This window comes from Mauremys reevesii, linkage group 3 (assembly GCF_016161935.1).
Source record: "Mauremys reevesii isolate NIE-2019 linkage group 3, ASM1616193v1, whole genome shotgun sequence".
Taxonomy (NCBI): Eukaryota; Metazoa; Chordata; order Testudines; family Geoemydidae; genus Mauremys; species Mauremys reevesii.
The window spans coordinates 134,168,189-134,187,869 of record NC_052625.1 but is presented as its reverse complement, the minus strand read 5'-3'; the positions used below and the strand labels follow the sequence as shown (position 1 = coordinate 134,187,869).

At 43.0% G+C, this 19,681-nt stretch overlaps 1 protein-coding gene across 2 annotated transcripts in view; it reads right to left on the bottom strand.

Moving 5' to 3' along the window:
• ASCC3 (activating signal cointegrator 1 complex subunit 3) overlaps positions 1 to 19,681 on the bottom strand; it is a 493,632-nt gene that overhangs the window by 333,327 nt on the left and 140,624 nt on the right. For both annotated transcript variants that reach the window (XM_039531733.1, XM_039531734.1), the window contains exon 10: positions 19,347 to 19,487. In XM_039531733.1, coding sequence (XP_039387667.1) covers positions 19,347 to 19,487 — 141 coding nt within the window. The remainder of the gene's footprint in view (positions 1 to 19,346; positions 19,488 to 19,681) is intronic.

The following is a 19,681-nucleotide window of genomic DNA, read 5'->3' as shown; positions in this document are numbered from 1 at the left end:
GACAAAAAATAATCAGAAAGTGCAATTTCCATTTCAACTACTGTAGAGTCACTACTTCATCAATATACTACACACACACAACTTTCAGTAGTAAGTCCATTCAGGTAGTTAATAGCATGTGTGTTCAACACAGTACACTGCCAGCATAACTCAGTGCAGAAACAAATGTGCAGTCTCCATTTTCCATCTCTTACACAGAGAAAAATACAATAGGATTCAAATTTACTAAATCTGTTTTTTTTAAATCATGAGACTTGTACGTGATACGTAAAACACTGCAGATCACAGACAAAAGAGACTGACACTTATAGCTCTCTCTGTTACTTCAAGTACTTTTGGAGGTGATTCGTTTTATTTAGCAGGCAAGAGCTTAACAAAAAAAATGTTATTCCATTGTATTAGAATCAGATTTCAAAGGGGAATAAAGCCTTCATGACTCAATATTAGAGTCCATCAGCTGACAAAACCCATCAGGATAATCATCCATATTTCTCAAAGATTCTGATGCCATTTGCCATCCTCAACCACTCACCCTATCAGCTTTTATAGTCTTTGCTTCACTTCTCACTTCTGCTTTGTCATCACAAGTACAATTAATCAACTAATCTTTAAGATGTCAGACTCTATTCAGTCCTCTAAACTATTTCCTCTGCTCAAGAAAAATCATCTATGCACTAACAACAAGACAAGTACCTTTGCCACTAAAAACCACACTTGCATAAATTCTGCTTTTATTTTTCAGAAGTGGCTTTTTGAAAAACAAATTGTTTATATCAGTATTGTATTACCTATGCTCTTCTGACGAGATCAATGTTTTCTCTTTTCTAATTTTCAAGAAGAATCTCCCTTCTGCTTCAAACTACACAATATTGATCTTTGTGGCATACGTTGCCAGTAACAATTGTTTTCATATATGGTTTTAATATGGCAATTATTCAAATCATTTGTGTGTGTGTGTTTGGCTATTTTACAGTTGCACAACAAAATATATTTCTCTTTCCATAAAAACTTTGAAAGCAAAGTGCTAGACCAAAAATGTCTTAATCCTTTTAAAACTAACTTCAACATAAACCTAATATTTACCTACTCAGCTTTTCTACTATTTTGAGAAAAATAAAGAAGCAGTATACACTGTATGTAAGCATTGCAACGACACAGCTGTATCTGTTCTGAGGAAAGTAGATTTCAGTTTTCTCCAGTCAAAAAAAAAATTAAAGAAAAAGCTTTTCTTTAAAATGATATGTATTGCCATTTTCAAGATCCACACTGCTCAAAGTTAAAAAAAATTATGTTTACAAACATTCATATAGACAAGATGGCAAACTGTATGCTGCAGTTTCAAACTACCCAAGTCAAAGTTTCAGTGAAAATGATAACTTTAACTAACCAGCACTGTTATGGCATCCATATAATAATTCCTCTGGAGCACAGCACATAAAAAAAAGATTCTTAAATGTCATGTAAGTCTTTGACACTTTACCTTAAGGTGTTAGTCACAAGGGACGCTTCTTAAACACAGAGCTACAAAAAATGCTTTGGCAGAGTATGCTCAGAAACTACATGACTTTATATTGTTGAATTCTTGGGGGTTTTGTCCGTTTGTTTTATTTTATAACAGACAGTTGCAAAGCAGCAGAAGTTTTTAAATCCTTTAATGTTTCCTACCCTTGCATTTCCTGATGATCAGCTCTGTTTCAGCAATAAAACCACTGAGGATAATATCTTCACAAAGAAAAATTTACAATATAACTCTAGGAAATTTAAGAAATCAGCTCAAAGTATCATCATCATTATTTAGTTTTGGCAAGCAAGCAGAGAACAAATATGATAGTCAGTTGTCTTTGTGTGCTAGTCAACAATGAAAGTGATTAAAATGACATTTTTGCAGCATGCTGCACTGAAACAAAATACGCAGGAGCATAAAACCAAAGAATTTCCCTATAACAGCAGGCTGCTGCAAAACAAAAAACATTTAAGTTGATTGTATTGAAATTTCTTGGGATTTTTCAGAGTAAGGGATCCTTAAAATTATTTATATCATATCAAGCATGAAAATATTTATGACATTCGATGTTGCCCTGTTAAATTTGCCAATACACTCCATAAAAATGGCATTTTTATATTGTTGGGGAGGGAAGAGAGGAAGTTATGTCGGTACTGTTCTATTCCTGGGATGGGACAGCACAAGGAAAGAACTGAGACTCCCAGGAAAGAATTAATCTGCTACTCGATCCATGCCAGTAGTGAATTATTGCCACCTACATGCCAGGAAAGCTCTGCTGGTTGGTACATTGGGAGGTTTCCCACTCAACACTCTGTCCCTTCCCATTCTACCCATGCAACACAAGCCTATCAGTCGCTATGGAGGCTGTGATCTCCAGTTTTTTTTCCCCCTTAAGCAATTAGTCCTACAATGAAACACATAAAGCTGTTGGTTTCTAAGTACTGAGAAGTTCAAGTGTTGGACACTAAAGAACTGTAAAACAGATCATTTGAAATAAAAAAATCTTACATCTTATAAGCTTTGTTTGTTGATCAAAAGACAATGAAAACATCATACATTAAAAAACTACATTAAAAGAAATTTAAGGTTGCAAAGTCAAGCACTCAAAGTTAGAAAATGGAAGAATTATGCAACATAAATTTGTCCCCCTTGTGTATATGCATTATGATAGAGTCATAAATTCCAAGGCCAGAAGGGACCCTTGTGATCATTTAGTCAGATCTCTTGTATATTACACAGGCCACCAACTCACACCCCGCATTGTGCTTTATCTGCTAGGACACTGATCCATAAATATTCAAGATCATTTTCTTCTGAATTACCATTGACTTGGAAATAGGTAATATCTTTTTCATTTGACAGAGTGCCACTCCCCCGTCCTAAATAGGTTATAACTATTGATTTTAATATTCCAAATATGTTGAGCAACCCACCAGGTTTCAATAATACCAACTACATTGAATTTATGCCCATAAGTGAGCCATTCCAATTCCTCTTGCTTGTTGTTACCCAGGCTCCTACCATTGGCATATAGGCAATTAAAGAATGTCTTGTGTTCATGTTCTTTGGTTCCTTGATTAATTTTGTCTCAGCATCTTGATTTTGTGCTGGGTGCTCATATCTTCCCTCTTTTTACCCTCCCTTTCTGCTATTAGTTTAACCTCTTCCTGATAATATGTGATCATGGAATTAAAGACTCCCCCCTCCCACAGGAACACAGCATGTGCAAACTGACATTTTACAAAAGGTACAGCAAAAGGCTCATTCCTGACACCAGGGCAACCCACTCTGACAAATTTTGAGTCCCTTCTTCAAAGCATGCTCAATGAAACAGAGTTAGGAATATATATATATATTTTTAACATGAACAAAAATGTATTTTTTCCATAATTAGTCTTAGAAAATTGCTGAACTACTTTTGCTGAAACTAAACCTAAACTAAATTAAGCCAAGCCTAATCTGTTGCACAGAAAATTTCACCCCTGTTAACGTTTGGTACACTTACAAGCAACTGAAACACTGCTTGCTCAGTCACATCAAGATATTTAAATTCCCTCTTTTCTGACCATTTTCACGTCACTTGCAAATTTTTAAGGAAAAATGACTGGCATTTATAGATGTAGAAGAGTGAAGTGGAAGGTCAAGGCAAATACCATTCCAAATTCCCACACCCTAGAATAATAATAATAATAATAAAAAGAATACATAGAGAAATGTTGATGATTTAGGCCCTTGGGAAATATGTTATCTCATTCCACAAGTCATGATTTTCCACCAGTAGCAACAGCACAAATCCAATTGTACCACAGTCTTATCCTTTTGAGGCGGTAAAACCCCATTTCTTGGGATTAAAATGAAATTAGGAAATTTATGGGTATGAAAACTCTATGATTTAAAGCACAGAAGACAATATGTGGAGCTAATAAACACTTTTTACAGACCTTAATGACATTTAAGAGTGTTCTAATTTCTCAGATTAAATGTGAATAAAAAGTAATGGCATACAAGAGGCTAAGTAGCCAAACAGCTGCTTAGTTTTGAGGAACCTTGCTAGCTTATCTCATCTGAGACAATATTTTGGGGAAATTCTCCTATAAATCCAGGCCACAAATGGATATTGGTCAATCACCATCAGATTGGTTAAATCCGAAACTAGGACGCAAGGTTTAAGCTTTCTGCTATCACTTTGTCCCCGCTTTCTCTCCTTCCTATCCTTATTGTCTTCTGGCTAAACAATTTCAAGCTTGACCAGATTCTGTATTAGTTGAACTGTATGATCTTACCAACAAAACAAGCACAGGCAGCCTTCCTCCAGCATGAAGCAGTACCTGTGCGGGAAGGACATGAGACAATGCCCACTAGATTTCATCCCAGAAAATGCAAGCACCATGGGTTCAAGCAGCTGACTTGAATCTGTGTTAGTCTGAACTATGTGTCCCATATTGTGCCTACAGCACTTGAATGAAGCAAGAATGAGCCAGGTAGAAGTTTTCCTTTCCTTTTATTATTTCATTCTCCCTCTTGTATATGTTTGTCATATGTGTCTAAGGAGCAAGAAATGTCTTAACAATAACTGAAGTTGAAATCCAATAGCAAAATGATTTCTTCCAAGAGAAACTTTTGCTTCCAGTAAAAGACATTTTAAATAAAAGGGGAAATTTCTCAAAATTAATTATTTCACTCCACTTTTGAGTCCCAAATGTTTTACTTTGCTGTTTTGTTTTTGTTATGTTTAAAATAAGTTCTATAAATATGGCTGTGATAATCAAGCAAAAGTTCCTTTCCTCACAACTCTCAAACTACAATTAACACTTTAATTCAGCAGCCATAAAAAGATGACTGCAACAACTCAGACTGATAAACCATTATCTAACAAGCCTTTTTCTGCAACAACCACCACTACCACCACAGATATGCATCACCAAATCTGTCAGCAAACATAAATATACGGGAAAGGCAGCAGAGGCATGTGCATTTTGGTGAATACACTAGTTGAACCTCCTTTGGCAAATATGGCCTTCACACTTAAAATAGCAAATGACTTGATGGTTCTTGAGAAGTAAAGAAATTCCATGTTTCTACTGTGTGAACATGAAGCCATCTTACATGTGTTTTCCTGTTATTACAATGTCATAGATCTCCCTACTTATCTTTAAACAGCCAGCTCCTTTGCATATACAGCAATAAAACATCCTTAATAAAAGCACAATTCAGCATAAATGCAATTAAAGTGGAAGCCACACATGCATCAAATCATATTATTCAAAGCTATCTCCCTCTAGGCATTAATATGCTTGGGGGCCAGGAAGCCATTTCTGTGATTCTCTAAAGGTTACAGCTGTCTACCACAGGCTAAGACATCATGCTAACAGAGCCATCAGTTTATAATACAAAATGCCAGCGTCACAAAAACATGTTGTCTCCTAGCCTAGTGATTTACAAACAAATCTGTAGTAGTTCAAACCCATTTGTGTTCTCCATGGTCCAGGGGGTTTCAAAGATATTTGTAATTGTTTACTGTAAGATATTGGGTAGAACTATAAAAGGATAGTTTTCCTCGGGGTTTTTTGGTAAACCGTGTTCAAAGCTATAGCATACATTCTTGTTGATTACATAAAACAAAAGCATTTTGAAGCTATTGTAAAGACCAAATGAACAACCATTCAGAAAGTCACCAGTTATCTGACAAAAAGACAACACCCCATGATAGCCGATATCCCAATACCATTATTACATAGATAGTCTGTAATATAAACATTAAGCAGCATGTACACATTAAAAAAATCCTATTACACTGCCATTTCTCCCTGGACAGAGGATGAGGAAACAACAAATCATATGTAGCAGACGTTAGTTATGTCACTTAATGCACTGCTGGTAGGCACTAAGATACTATCGTGATAAAGGTGGTAAAAGAACCTGTAAAGAATAGAATAGACTCAAAGGCACAGTCAGTCAACTGTACACAAGAATGGAACTTGTACTCCATAGCAATCTGGACTTAAATTCTGTAGCAAGGTCCCTAAATTCTGCACTCTGGAGAAGCAAAATGGAAAAATAGTGAAGCTCTATTTAAACTAAAACCCCTGATTTTTAAAATTGAAATAATTACAAAAATGAGCAATAGAATGAGTACAGTAGTTTGTAATTATTTATTTTTCCACAGTCATCACATTCAGTTTTCAATGTGGCAAAGATTTCTGCACTGACAGTATACAACTGCATTGTAGAAGTTATACTGTGGAGGAGGGAGACCAGACGTTTTGCAGGTGGATTGGAGCTAGCTGGAGTTTTGGGGGGAATGAGGATAAAGTCCTTGAATGTGAAAACTTCGTACCAAGTTCCTTTAGCAATCTTTACATTAAGTGTAAGGAAAGGGCATCTGTAGAAACTAGGATGTTCAGACTCCCAGAATTCTTGAATTTGATACTTTCTCTTTGTAACCTTTTCCATGGTTTGGAGGACGCTAGTGAGGTGGATCTTTTGCTAGAAGCAAACAGAATTTGGATCATCCCCTAAAAACAGACTGCTTCAATTAACTCTCTTACAAGATCCAAGCAGCAAAGCTGTAGCCATATTAGTCCCAAAATCTGAGAGAGAGAAGGCAGGGGAGGTAATATCTTTTATTGGAGCAACTTCTGTTGATGAGAGAGACAAGCTTTCAAGCCACACAGAGCTCTTCTTCAGGTCAGGGAAAGAAACACCCAGTGTCACAGCAAAATGCAAGGTGGAACAGATGGTTTAGCACAAGTACTTAAAAAATTTATTAAAGTAAATGTTTAAAATTAAATATACACAAGTTAAGAGGGAAGGTACTGTACATCTGGGGTCAGGATTGAGTTATGAGGGATTACAGGTATTGGTTACAAGGATCACAAGATAGTACAGATTGTAAGGGACTATTCAAGGTAGAAAGAACAGGAGTACTTGTGGCACCTTTGAGACTAACCAATTTATTTGAGCATAAGCTTTCGTGGGCATATTCAAAGTAGAGTGGCCTGTTAACACCTCTGCAGTAATAGGACAAAAAAGGAGAAATAGTGGGTAATAGATTGTAGTAATAAATTATAAATCCTGGTTTCATATTTACTGGGTCAGACAATCACTCTGTTCTCCAATGAGCTCACACAGGAAAATGATAAAAGAAAAGAACACCCTATCACCTGTGTGTGATCAACTACCCCAACAACTATATGGGTGGTGAAACCAGGATTTATGGCTTTTTACAACAAACTAACTCACTAACCCCCCTCTTTTTGTCCTATGACAGCAAAGGTATTAGCGGGCCATTCTGCCTTGAATGGTCCCTTAGAATACATGCTAACATCCTTTCCCAGACCTAAAGAAGAGCCATGTGTGGCTTGAAAGCGAATCTCTTCCACCACAGAAGTTGGTCTAAGAAAAGATATTTCCTCGCCTACTTTGTCTGTCTAAGGCAGTGGTTCTCAAACTTTTGTACTGGTGACCCCTTCCACACAGCAAGTCTCAGAGTACGCCCCCACCCCTCTTATAAATTAAAAACACTTTTTTTATATTTAACACTACTATAAATGCTGGAGGTGAAGCAGGGTTTGGGATGGAGGCTGACCGCTCGTGACCCCCCATGTAATAACCTCATGACCCGCTGAGGGTCCCGATCCCCTGTTTGAGAACCCCTGGTCTAAGGGCACGCCTTCACTGGCAACGTTAAAGCGCTGCCCGAGGGGTGTAGCTCCCAGCACTGGTGCACTGTCTATACTGGCACATTACAGCACTGAAACTTGCAGCTCTCACGGGTGTGTTTTTTCACACCCCCAAGTGAGAAAGTTGCAGCGCTGTGAAGTGCCAATGTAGACAAGCTCTTAGATCCAAGCAATCAGATTCAGGTATGTGTGATGGGTTCGGTCACAGAGACCCCCTTGGGACTGTCACCTGATGTGCTGAAAAAGACTGTTACCTCTTCCGTAACTGGTGTTCTTAAAGGTGTGTTACTCATGTCTATTCCACAATAGCTGCATGCTCGCCACGTGCACCCGTGTCAGAAGTTTTTCCCCTAGCAGTACCCGTAGGGGAGCATTCCTAGCGACTCCTGGAGTGGCGCCTCCATGGCATGGTATAAGGGGTGCTGCGCGCTCCCCCCTCTCCTCAGTTCCTTCTTGTCAGACAACTCCGACAAAGGGGAAGCAGGGTGGGACGTGGAATGGACATGAGCAACAAATCGCGAAGAACACCAGTTACGGAAAAGGTAACTAACTGTTTTTTCTTCTTCGAGTGATTGCTCATGTGTATTTCGCAATAGGTGATTCCACGCTATATCTGTGGGTAGGAGTTCACAAACTCTCGGGGCGGAGCAGAGCCCTGCCAAACCCAGCGTCCTCCCCGGTCTGGGAGACGATCACATAATGTGAGGTGAAAGTGTGAACTGAAGACCATGTGGCAGCCCTGCAAATGTCCTGAATGGGGACATGGGCTAAAAAGGCAGCCAACAAGGCCTGCACCCTCACAATTGACGGTGGAGGAATTCCCGCCAGGTCATAATAGGTACGGATACACAAGGTGATCCAGCTGGAGAGCCGCTGAGTGGAGATTGGCCGACCCCTCCTGCGTTCAGCCGAGGCGATGAACAGTTGTGAAGACCTCCTGAACGGCTTATTCTGCTCCAGATAAAAAGCCAGAGCCCGTCTCACATCCAGCGTTTGGAGGCGGTGCTCCCCACTGGACGCATGGGGCTTGGGGCAGAGGACAGGCAGGAAAATGTCCTGACCCATGTGGTAGACAGAGACCACCTTCAGGAGGAACAATGGATGTGGGCAGAGCTGGACCTTATCCTTATGGAACACTGTGTATGGGGGCTCGGCGGTCAGGGCCCTGAGTTCCGAGACCAGCCTAGCCGATGTGATTGCTAACAGGAAGGCAACCTTCCATGAGAGATGCGAGCAGGAGCGCGTAGCTAGCGGCTCAAACGGGGGACCTATCAGCTGGGCCAGCACCAAGTTCAGGTCCCACTGCGAGACTGGGGGCCTAACATACGGGAAGAGACGATCCAATCCCTTAAGGAATCGGCTAGTCATAGCATGGGAGAATACCGTGTGCCCCTGCACCAGCAGGTGGAAAGCCGATATGCCTGCCAAGTTCACCTTGATGGACGAGGGCACCAGGCCCTGGGCTCTAAAGGTGAAGGAGGTAGTCCAAAATGAGCTGGATCAGGGCAGCCATGGGGGAAACACCCTGCTCAGCCGCCCACCAGGAAAACTGATACCACTTTGCCAAGTAAGCTCAGCATGTGGAGAGTCGCCTGCTTTCCAAAAGGATGCGCTGAACCCCTTCCGAGCACGTCCTTTCCTCCTGGCCTAACCAACTTGCCTGTTAATGTAAAACATTGAGGCCGTGTTGTCCGTGAGAACACTGACCACCCTGCCCCCCAGGTGCGAGTAAAAGGCCACGCACGCCAGCTGCACTGTCCGAGCTTCTTGACGTTTATATGGAGGGCCAGTTCCTGTGCAGACCACAGACCTCAGGTCTGAATGTCTCGGACATGGGTTCCCCACCCCAGGTCTGATGCGTCGGGCACCAGTTCCATCAATGGGGGCCTGCCTCTGAATGGGACCCTGTGGAGCATGTTCCCCGGGAGGGAGTGTAGGGAGGCGATCACCAATTCAGGCACAGTGAGGACCCTGTCCATCCTGTCTCTGGCCTGGAAGAACACCGAGACCAACCAGAGCTGGAGGGGCTTCATCCTGAGTCTGGCATGGCAAACCACATATGTGCACGCCAACATGTGACCCAAGAGCTGGAGACACGCTTTGGCTGTTGTCACTGGAAACCTTGTGACTGTGTCAATGAGCCCTTTCAGGGTCTCAAACCTGTCCAGTGGGAGGGAGGCTCTGGCCAACATGGAGTCTAGGACTGCCCTGATAAACTCTAGGCATTGTACCGGGACTAAAGTGGACTTGGGTGTCATTTACCAACAGGCCCAGAGTAGCGCACGTGGACAGAAGGAGCACCACATGATCCTGCACCTACGACCGGGAGCTGCCCTTGACCAGCCACTCGTCCAGATAGGGGAAGATCTGGACCCCACGGCGCCTGAGGTAGGCCGCCAGCACAGACGTACACTTTGTAAATACCCTAGGGGAAGTGGACAGGCCAAATGGGAAGACCGTAAATTGGTAGTGTTCTTGTCCCACCATGAAATGGAGGAAGCACCTTTGCCCCTCGAACATATGGATGTGGAAGTACACGTCCTGCAGATCGAGGGCAGCATACCAGTCCCTGCGATCCAGAGAGGGAATGGAAGCCAGGGAGACCATGTGGAACTTGAGCTTCACCATGTACTGGTTCAGGCCTCGCAGGTCCATGATGGGCCTGCGCCGCCCTTTGGGCTTCAGGATAAGGAAATAGCGGGAGTAGTACCCCTTGCGTTTGAACTCCGCTGGCACCACTTCCACCGCTCCTAGGCCAAGGAGACGCCCCACCTCCTGCACGAGCAGGGCCTCCTGAGAGGAGTCCCCCAGGAAAGATGGGGGCGGAGGGTGGCTGGGCGGGGTAGAGGTAAACTGGATGGTATAGCCCCAGGAGATAATGCTGAGGACCCATCAGTCCGAGGTCAGCTGCAACCACTCTGGGAGAAAAGCACACAACCGGTTGGAGAAGGGAAGCTTTATTGTGGGTGGATCCCTGATGTGAACTGGTAGGTCACCCCCCAGGCATCCCATCAAAATTGCCATTTCTCTGCCCGTTTGCCCTTGGAGGACCCAGGCTGGGGGGCAGACCAAGACTGTCTCTGTGGGCGTTTCTTATAGTCCCGCCACTTTTTAATAAGGGGGTTCATATTGAGAGTTGATGGCCTGGGAGGGATCCTGCTGCAGTTTAAACTTCGTTCTAGCCAGAGCCGGAACATAAAGGCCAAGAGTCTTAAGCGTAGTGCGGGAGTCTTTAAGGCCATGCAGTTTTAAGTCCGTCTGTTCTGCAAGCAGAGCCTTGCCATCAAACGGGAGGTCCTGCAAAGAGTTCTGTGCCTCACCGGACAGCCCAGACCGGAGGAGCCATGACACTCTTCTCATGGACACCGCGGAGGCCATGGACCACGCAGCAGTGTCCGCCACATCCGATGCTGCCTGCAGGGTTGCCCTGGCAGCTGCTGTACCCTCCTCTACCAGAGCTTTGAACTCCTTCCTGTCACGGTCCTGGAGGGAGTCCTCGAACTTGGACAGACAGCATCACAGATTGAACTCATACAGGCCCAGGAGAGCCTGATGGTTCGCCACCTGTAACTGGAAGCTCGAGGACGAATGAATTTTTCTCCCAAGTGAATCAGGCCTCCTTGAATCTTTATTTTTCCGAGTGGGGGTTGGTTGGCCCTGCTCCTCCCTGTGGTTAACCAACTCAACCATCAGGGAGTTAGGAAGGGTGTATAGGTATTCATGTCCCTTGGTGGTCACAAAATACTTGCGTTCCGCTCTCTCAGAGATGGGGGGCAATGAGGCTGGGGTTTGCCACAAGGCATTTGAAATTTCTGCCACCCCTTTGTGGAGTGGCAAGGCCACTTTTCCCAGCATCAACACGAACAGGACATTAAAAAGGGAGTCCAAGGCTCCTCCACCTCCTCTGCATGAAGGTTGAGGTTTGACCCCACCCTTTTCAATAGATCCTGGTGGGCTTAAGAGTCCTCTTGTGGGATGGAGGGAGGAGGGGTCGTAATCACCTCATCAGGGGAGGGTGAGGAGGCAGGCGCGGTACTTTGCATGTCCACCAGCACCAGAGGATCCACCACCTGGTCGCTCTCCGGGCACGGCGCTGAAGATGCACGTCCCACCGACTCCTTCCGTGGAGACCGGGAGAGGGAGGCCAATGGCCGTTCCGAGGCTCCGGCCACTGAGCAAGTCCCACTGGAGGCTGCATCAGAGGCCACGGTGCCCAATGGTACCATTGTTCCAGCCACAGGGCCCGGTGCCACTGCATCTGCTGTGGCACCGGCGGAGCAGGTTGTTCAGTCTGGCTGGCCTGACCCATCGATGGATGACTATGAAGGGAGGCCGGGCTGATGTACAACCTGCCACTGTCCCTGGACCAGGAGTGGTGGCGGCGCTGGGAACGGTGCCGACCACAAGACTGTGATCCCGGCATGGAGGAATGGTACCGCTGGTAGCAGCTTCTCCGTGATCAGCTTCGGCAGGCGGATCCGTGATGGCGAGGCACCAGCAATTGATGCCCGGGGCTGCAAAAGCGGTACCGTGGCAGGGTCCTGGAGCGAGATGATAAACAGGAATGGCATTGACATTCTTATCACGACTGGCTACGATAGCCCCTCTGAGACAAGGACCTTCGGCGTCTTCTGCCTCAGTCCCATTGGTGTCCGTTCCTCGAGGCGGAGTGGTGCATGGAGTCTCTGTCAGTCGGAACCCAGCCAGACAACCTCATGAGGGTTGACGGCAACCTGCGAGGACTACGCACAGGACGGTCGCTGAGTGGCAAACAGTATAGGAAAATTCCCTCGACCGTGACCAGTACTGAGTCAGGGGCAACTGCGGAGATCCCAGCGACGGCTTGCCTCTGGACCGCAGGGCCAACATTGGCGATGCTCCTGGTACAAATAAATGGCTCAACATGTGACAAATAATATACAGCCCATAAAACTGAAGTAGAGAGAGATACACACTGAACCTCAGCAAAATAACCTCAACTCTGACCAGGTGTATTGAAAGATTTTTTTATTTCAGTTTCTGTACTGAAATATTTTGCTTTCATGGGTGGTAAGTGGAAACTACCAGTTAATAAAAGTTCTAAAGTACTTACCTGCTGTTTCTTTAGAGTAATGTTGTATATGTAGATTAATAGGAAAAGTGCCTAACATTGATTTATATTTAAATTAGTGTACTTGTATTTCATGCCGATCAAAATGTGCCTTCCAAAAATGTGGTTTTGTATATTATGCCACAAGTGTATACACTGTTTGCCACTTATTAATATTTTTTGGTTTGGAATTTCTTATGATTGCTCTTTTTAATTACAATCTATTTCTTCTAAAGTATATAGTGTAAAGATGTTTCAGGACCATCAACCAGACCCACATGTTACTTTACAAATGCAGCAAAGCAGATAACCTCTGCTTGCTGTAGCAGACAAAACCACTTCTAACTCAGAGTTCAAATCCAAGGAACAGGTTTATTTCAAAGGGTACAGTTTGCCACACCCAGTGATCAACTGCAGTGTAACAGGCCTATGGCTTGGCTATATTTATATTGATAAATGCAAAGCTTAAGTTTCAGTACAGTTTTTATACCCAAGATGACACACTGCTTTTATCAACACCCCCTCCCTCCTTTGCCTCATTATCTAAAACTAATTAATATCTATCAGGGCTGTCAAATGATTAAAAAAAATAATTGTTAGATTAACAAAAATAATCACAATTATTTGCGCTTTCAATTGCACAGTTAGATAATAACAGAATATCATTTATTTAAATATTTTGCATGTTTTCTACATTTTCAAATATATTGATTTTAATTATAACAGAATACAAACTGTACAGTGCTCCCTTTATATTATTTTTATTACAAATATTTGCACTGGGAAAAAAAGAAAAAAAATTGTATTTTTCAATTCACCACAATACAAGTACTGTAGAGCAATCTCTTTATCATGAAAGTGTAACTTACAAGTGTACAGAGACCTTGTCTTTACGGAAAGTGTTAAAAGGGGGGTTAGTCATTGGCAAAAACACGTGGCAAGCTCTGAGCACGACCCTGAGTTCCAAAATATTTATGTGCATCCTGGTCTCTGGTGGTATCCAAGTGCCTTGTGTCACGCAGTCTCTCATGTGGGTGCCCCAGCCCATGAGAGATGAGCCCATTACGATTGTCAGAGTGGGAAAGGATCAGAGGAAGGTCATCCCCAAGCAAACTCGTCAACGGTATAGCCACCATTGTAGTTTAGAGATTACTTCTGGTGGGATGCTGAGCCGGGTGTGCATAGGGTTGTGCACAGGAGTGTGCATGGGGAAGTAGACTCTTTGTAACAATAGTTGTAGACAGAGCAAGTTCAGTTGAGGAAAGGGTGTCATGTATGTGCAGGCCACCATGTGCCCCAAGAGAAAAAGGCAGATCTTGTCCAAAATCAAAGGGTTGGAAAGTCACTGAAGTGATAAGCTCTCACATTGTCTGGAATCTGTCCTATGGCAGATAAGTTCAGGCAGATGTCGTGTATATGTGAGCTCCTATGAACTCCAGGGATTGTGTAGGGCAAAAAGTCAATTTTTCAAACACTGATGTTGAGTTCCAGGGGAAAAGGCATAGAAGGAGCTGGGACGTTGAGTCCCGGGCCTCTTCTTTGGACCTTGCTGCTATCAGCCAGTTGTCTAGATATGGAAAAACGAGGATCCTCCGACATCAGAGATGAGCTGACGCCACAAAGAAAACTTTTGTGAACACTCGTGGGGCAGTGGTAAGTCTGAATGGGAGAACCCAGTATTGAAGATGTTGAGGTCCGACCTTGAACCTCAGGAATCTTCTGAGAGTCGGGTGTATATAGATATGAAAGTAGGCATCTTGCATATCAAAAGCCATAAACCACATTGCTTTTTCTATAGAGGGAATGATTGCTTCAAGTGTGATCATAGAATATCAGGGTTGGAAGGGACCCCAGGAGGTCATCTAATCCATCCCCCTGCTCAAAGCAGGACCAATCCCTAACTAAATCCCCAAATGGACCCCTCAAGGATAGAACACTCAACCTTGGGTTTAGCAGGCCAATTCTCAAACCACTGAGCTCTCTCCCGCCCTGGAATCTTGGTTTGGAAATTGAACAGTTGAAGCATGAGAGATCCAAGCTCAGTTTCCATCCTCCATTCTTTTTGGGTACTAAGAAGTAGCTCGAATAGAACCCTGTGCCCTGCAATGGTTCCAGGATAGGCACCATAGCTCCCCTCCACAAAAGCGAGTCCATCTCTAGTTGGAGGATGTCATTGTGTAAGTGCTCCATGTGTGGACCGCAGTGGAGTGTATGATGGGGGCATCGCTGTAAATTCTATGAGGTAGCTGCTGTGGATAACATCTAGGACTTACTTGTCCATTGTTAAGGCTTTCCATGCTGGCAGAAAGAATTTGAGGCAGCCCCCAAAGGGGGTAGCCAGTAGGAGCACTGATGTACAGAATGGTTGATGGCTCTCTAATGACACTCAGACACCATTTATGTGACGATTGTGTGCGTTGCATGGATGACTAAGCAGTCGATGTAGGCAGGCGGGTTCTGTGGACCTTAGGGCATCTTTGAGGATGCTCATAGGTACATTACAAGGCCTCACAGCTATGCCACCAATGTTGTTATTGGAGCAGATGGTAAAACTCTCTCTTAGGTGCTGGTATGTAGATGCCCAGAGAGCTTAATGTGTCTCTAGAATCCTTTAAGGAGTGTAAGAATCATCTATGTTCTGGTTGAAAAGGTGTGATTTGTCGAATGGAAGGTCATCTATAGTGTTTTGCACCTCCCTGGGGAAGTCTGAGGAGTGTAACCAGGATTCCCTCTTAAGGACAATCCCAATTGCCAACACATGGGCTGATGGATCTGCTGAATCCACTATGACCCATAGCATGGACCTGACGAGTAATTTGACTTCCTGCAAAACCACCTGGAATTGGTTGCAATCTTGCGGTAGTAGTTTGTCAGTGATCTCAGTCCCTCATCCATAGTTGATAAAGTCATATCTGGCCATCAGGGCTAAGTAGTTGGAAATATAGAATTGGAGTCCTGCCAAGGAGAAGACCTTCCTACCCATTAAGTCCAGTCTTTTGCCCTCTGGGGTGGAGCAGAGGTGTTGTTGCTTGGATCACTCTGATGCTGCCTAGATGACCTGTGAGTTGGATGGAGAATGAGAGAATAAAACTCTGACTCCTTGTGGAGACATAGTGCCTCATTTCAACCCCTTTCAGAGTGTGTGCACATGTGGCCAGGGTGTGCCCTACCATGCGTGCCAGTTGGAGGATGGCATAGTTGATCAATAGGAACAGAGTCCTGTGGCACCCACGAAAGCTTATGCTCCAATATGTCTGTCAGTCTATAAGGTGCCACAGGACTCTCTGCTGCTTTTACAGATCCAGACCAACACGGCTACCCCTCTGATACTTGATCAATAGGGCCACTCTCACAAGTACTGATGTGTGCAAGATGTGAGGTAGCTGGAGTTGACTGGTGGGGAATTGTCTCAGTGCCACTGGAACCTTGCGATAGTCATGCTTCTGGAACGGGAGCAGTGGACTGAGTCAGACATTCGTATAGTCCAGTACCCAGATCTGGGTACTGGGGAGGATGGGGGAGAGGCGGGACCATGAAGAAGCGAGAAAGAACTGGAGACACCAGCAGCCTGCTGCGCTCTTTATCACCTTGGGCAAAACCATGAGGTAATATAATTAATGCCAGTCAACATGGGTTTATGGAAAACAGATCTTGTCGTGCAAACTTGATTTTTTTTTTAACAATACAAGTTTGGTTGATAAAGGTAGTAGTATTGATTTAATATACTTAGGCTTCTATACAACACGTCACTTGGTACCACAAAATATTTTGATTAAGAAACTAGACTGATATAAAATCAACATGGTGCACATTAACTGGATTAAATGCTGGCTAACTGATAGCTCTCAAAGTGTAATTGTAAATAGGGAATCATCATCAAGCTGGTGTGTTTGTAAAGGGATCTGGTAGGAATCGGCCTATGCTATTTAACATTTTTGTCAATAACTTGAAAGAAAACAAAAAACTTATCAAGCTTGCAGATGACAAAGACTGGGGTGTAGTAAATAATTAAGAGGACAGGACATTGATAGAGCCATCTGGATCACTTAGGAAGCTGGACGCAAGAAAACATGTTTCACTACGGTCAAAGTAAGGTCATATATCTAAGAATCACATATGTAGTCCATTTGTACAGCATGGTGGGGCTCTAAGCTGAGAAGCAGTGATTCTGAAAAACACTTTGTGGCCATTGTTGATAATCAGCTGAAAATGAGCTCCCAATGTGATGTTATAGCCAAAAGGGTTAATGCAATCTGTGGATGTATAAACAGGGAATATCTAGGGGGAGCTGACAAGTTATACCACCTCTGTACGTGGCAATAGTGTGAGCGCTACTGGAATATTGTGTCAAGTTCTGGTGTCCACAATTCAAGGATGCTGAAAATTTGAAGAAAAGATCCACAAGAATGAAAAAAGGATTGGAAAACATGCCATATAGTTAAGGCTACGATTTTCATGGGTATTTTTTAGTAAAAGTCATGGACAGGTCACCAGCAACAAACAAAATCTCATGGCCCGTGACCTGTCCATGATTTATATACAAATACCCCTGACTAAATCGGGGGTGGGGGAGGGTACGCCACAAAGGGCTGCTGCTGGGGGGAACAGGGGTCCACTGTGGGGGGGCAGTGGCAGGTCCAGTGGCAGTGGTTGCTCCAGCTACCCCGGGACCACTCGAGCAGCAGCTGGTATAGCTGGCCCCGGGGCCACCCCCGCAGCTGGCCCGGAAGCCCTGGGCAGCCCTGGATTAAGCCACACTGGCCACTACAGAAGTCACAGAGGTTGTGGAAAGTCACGGAATCTGTGATGTTCCGTGACCTCTGTAACAGACACTGAGCCCTACATATAGTGAAAGGCTCTAGGAGCTCAATCTGTTTAGAATAACAAAGAAAAGATTAAGGGGTGACTTAATCACAGTCTGCAATGAAAATGGGGAATAAAAGTTTGATGAGAAGGCTCTTCAGTCTAGCAAAGGTATAACAAGAGCTTATTGCTGGAGTTTGAAGCTTGACAAACTAAAAATAAGGTGTATATTTTTAACAACGACAATAATCATTGGAACAACATACCTGGGCTTTGGTGGAACCTCCATCATGCAAAATTATCAAATCAAGACTGGATGATTTTTAAAAAACATCTTGTTCAAACAGGAATTAATTCAGGGAAATCCCATAGTCTGTGTTATGCAGGAGGTCAGGATAGATTATCACAATAGTCCCCTCTGGATTCATAATCCATACATCTATATTTTCTTTTTAACATAGGAAAAGAAATCTCCAGTGTAATAATGGAGATTTAAAGCATACCAAAATTAAGAAAAAAGTATATCTCAATTGAATCAGTGTTAATTACTACAGGATTAATGACACAAGTGTTCATAATACATAAATAAATACAGCCAAAGCTTATTCGGATTCATGAAATTAGGAGACAAAAGGGTAACAACAAGGAGTTTAACCATAAAAATACAAACACTTTTTCATGTTGTGGAAAAGTGTTACATCACTGGCTGAAAGACTGTCCAAAACGTATACCTGATAAAAGCCTCTTTTCTAAGCAAATAAGGCAATATGGGAATAGTCATATCTGCTAACAAAAAAATCTGCATGCTGCGCAACACTGTACATGAAGTCAGGTATGCAAAATTCAGTTATTAAAATGTCTAGTATTTCTTAAGAGGCAAAAGAACATCATTAATTATAACTGATACTTTTCATCACTTAAATGCTCTATCAGAGGAAATATACTGATATTAGTCATCAGCAGAATCTTCAATTTTATTAACCCTTTAAAAAGATGATTAACAAGGTGGGTGAGGTAATATCTTTTATTGGACCAACTTCCAATAAGAGACATGACCTCACCCACCTTGTCTTTCTAATATCCTGGGACCAATACAGCTACACCACCACTGTATACTTTAAAAAGAGGTCTGACAAAATATTCATTTACACAACAACAATGTTGTAGTAATATTTCAAACTTCTTCTGCATTTTCCATCTGAAGACCTGACCCTACTTGACTTTTGGGTGAGGGGGGTGTTGTTGGGGGGGTATTTTTTGGAGAGGGGTGTTGAGGGAAGCTGGGGAGATTTTTTTTTTAAAACGAATACCTAGTACCACAATCCCTGACACAATCATTAAAAGGTAGGAACAATAATCCATTAAAAGGCTGGAACCCAGAAGTAAGGGATCTGGTTCTACTAATGATTATAAGCAATGAAGAGACCATGGGTCTACCCAGGGACCTAATAAAACCAGGAAATGATAGGAAGGTTGTGGGTGTATTATAGGGTTGTAGATGGAACCTCAAATTTCAGTGAAAAAAATAGATCAGTTTAGGTTTGTTTTTCAGATCTATCTGAAAGTTTTCTCCATAGTGAAGGTGTTCCAAACTTTGGTCACATTTTAAACATACACAGTATAATTAATACCACAATGTTACAATGTTACAGTAGTTGGAATGTTACATTCCAACTACTACAACTTTTGACAATGAAGTTTTTTTTAACAAATTAAAGTGTACACACATGCCTGCACACAGGCACTATTCAACTGAAACAAAACATACCTGTGTTCGAAGAATTTCACCTTTTGACAACTGCATATCACCGGTCAGCTCTTTCACAGTGATGCCTAGTGGCTCCAGACGCTTGCTGAAGTAATTTGTCATTTCAGCTGCCAAAGCCTTCATAGGAGCAACATACACAATCTGCACCAAAAGGATACTAGCTTGATAAATGAGCAAACTGCACAATGTAATTTGTTTCATGGCAACCAATACAAATCACAATTTATTGTGAAATATGATTCTAGGCACTTACAGTGAAAAATCTTAATAGTGATATATGAAAAGTAGTTATCTTTGTTAGATAAGTGTGCCGCTGTTTAGAGGACAATGGATTA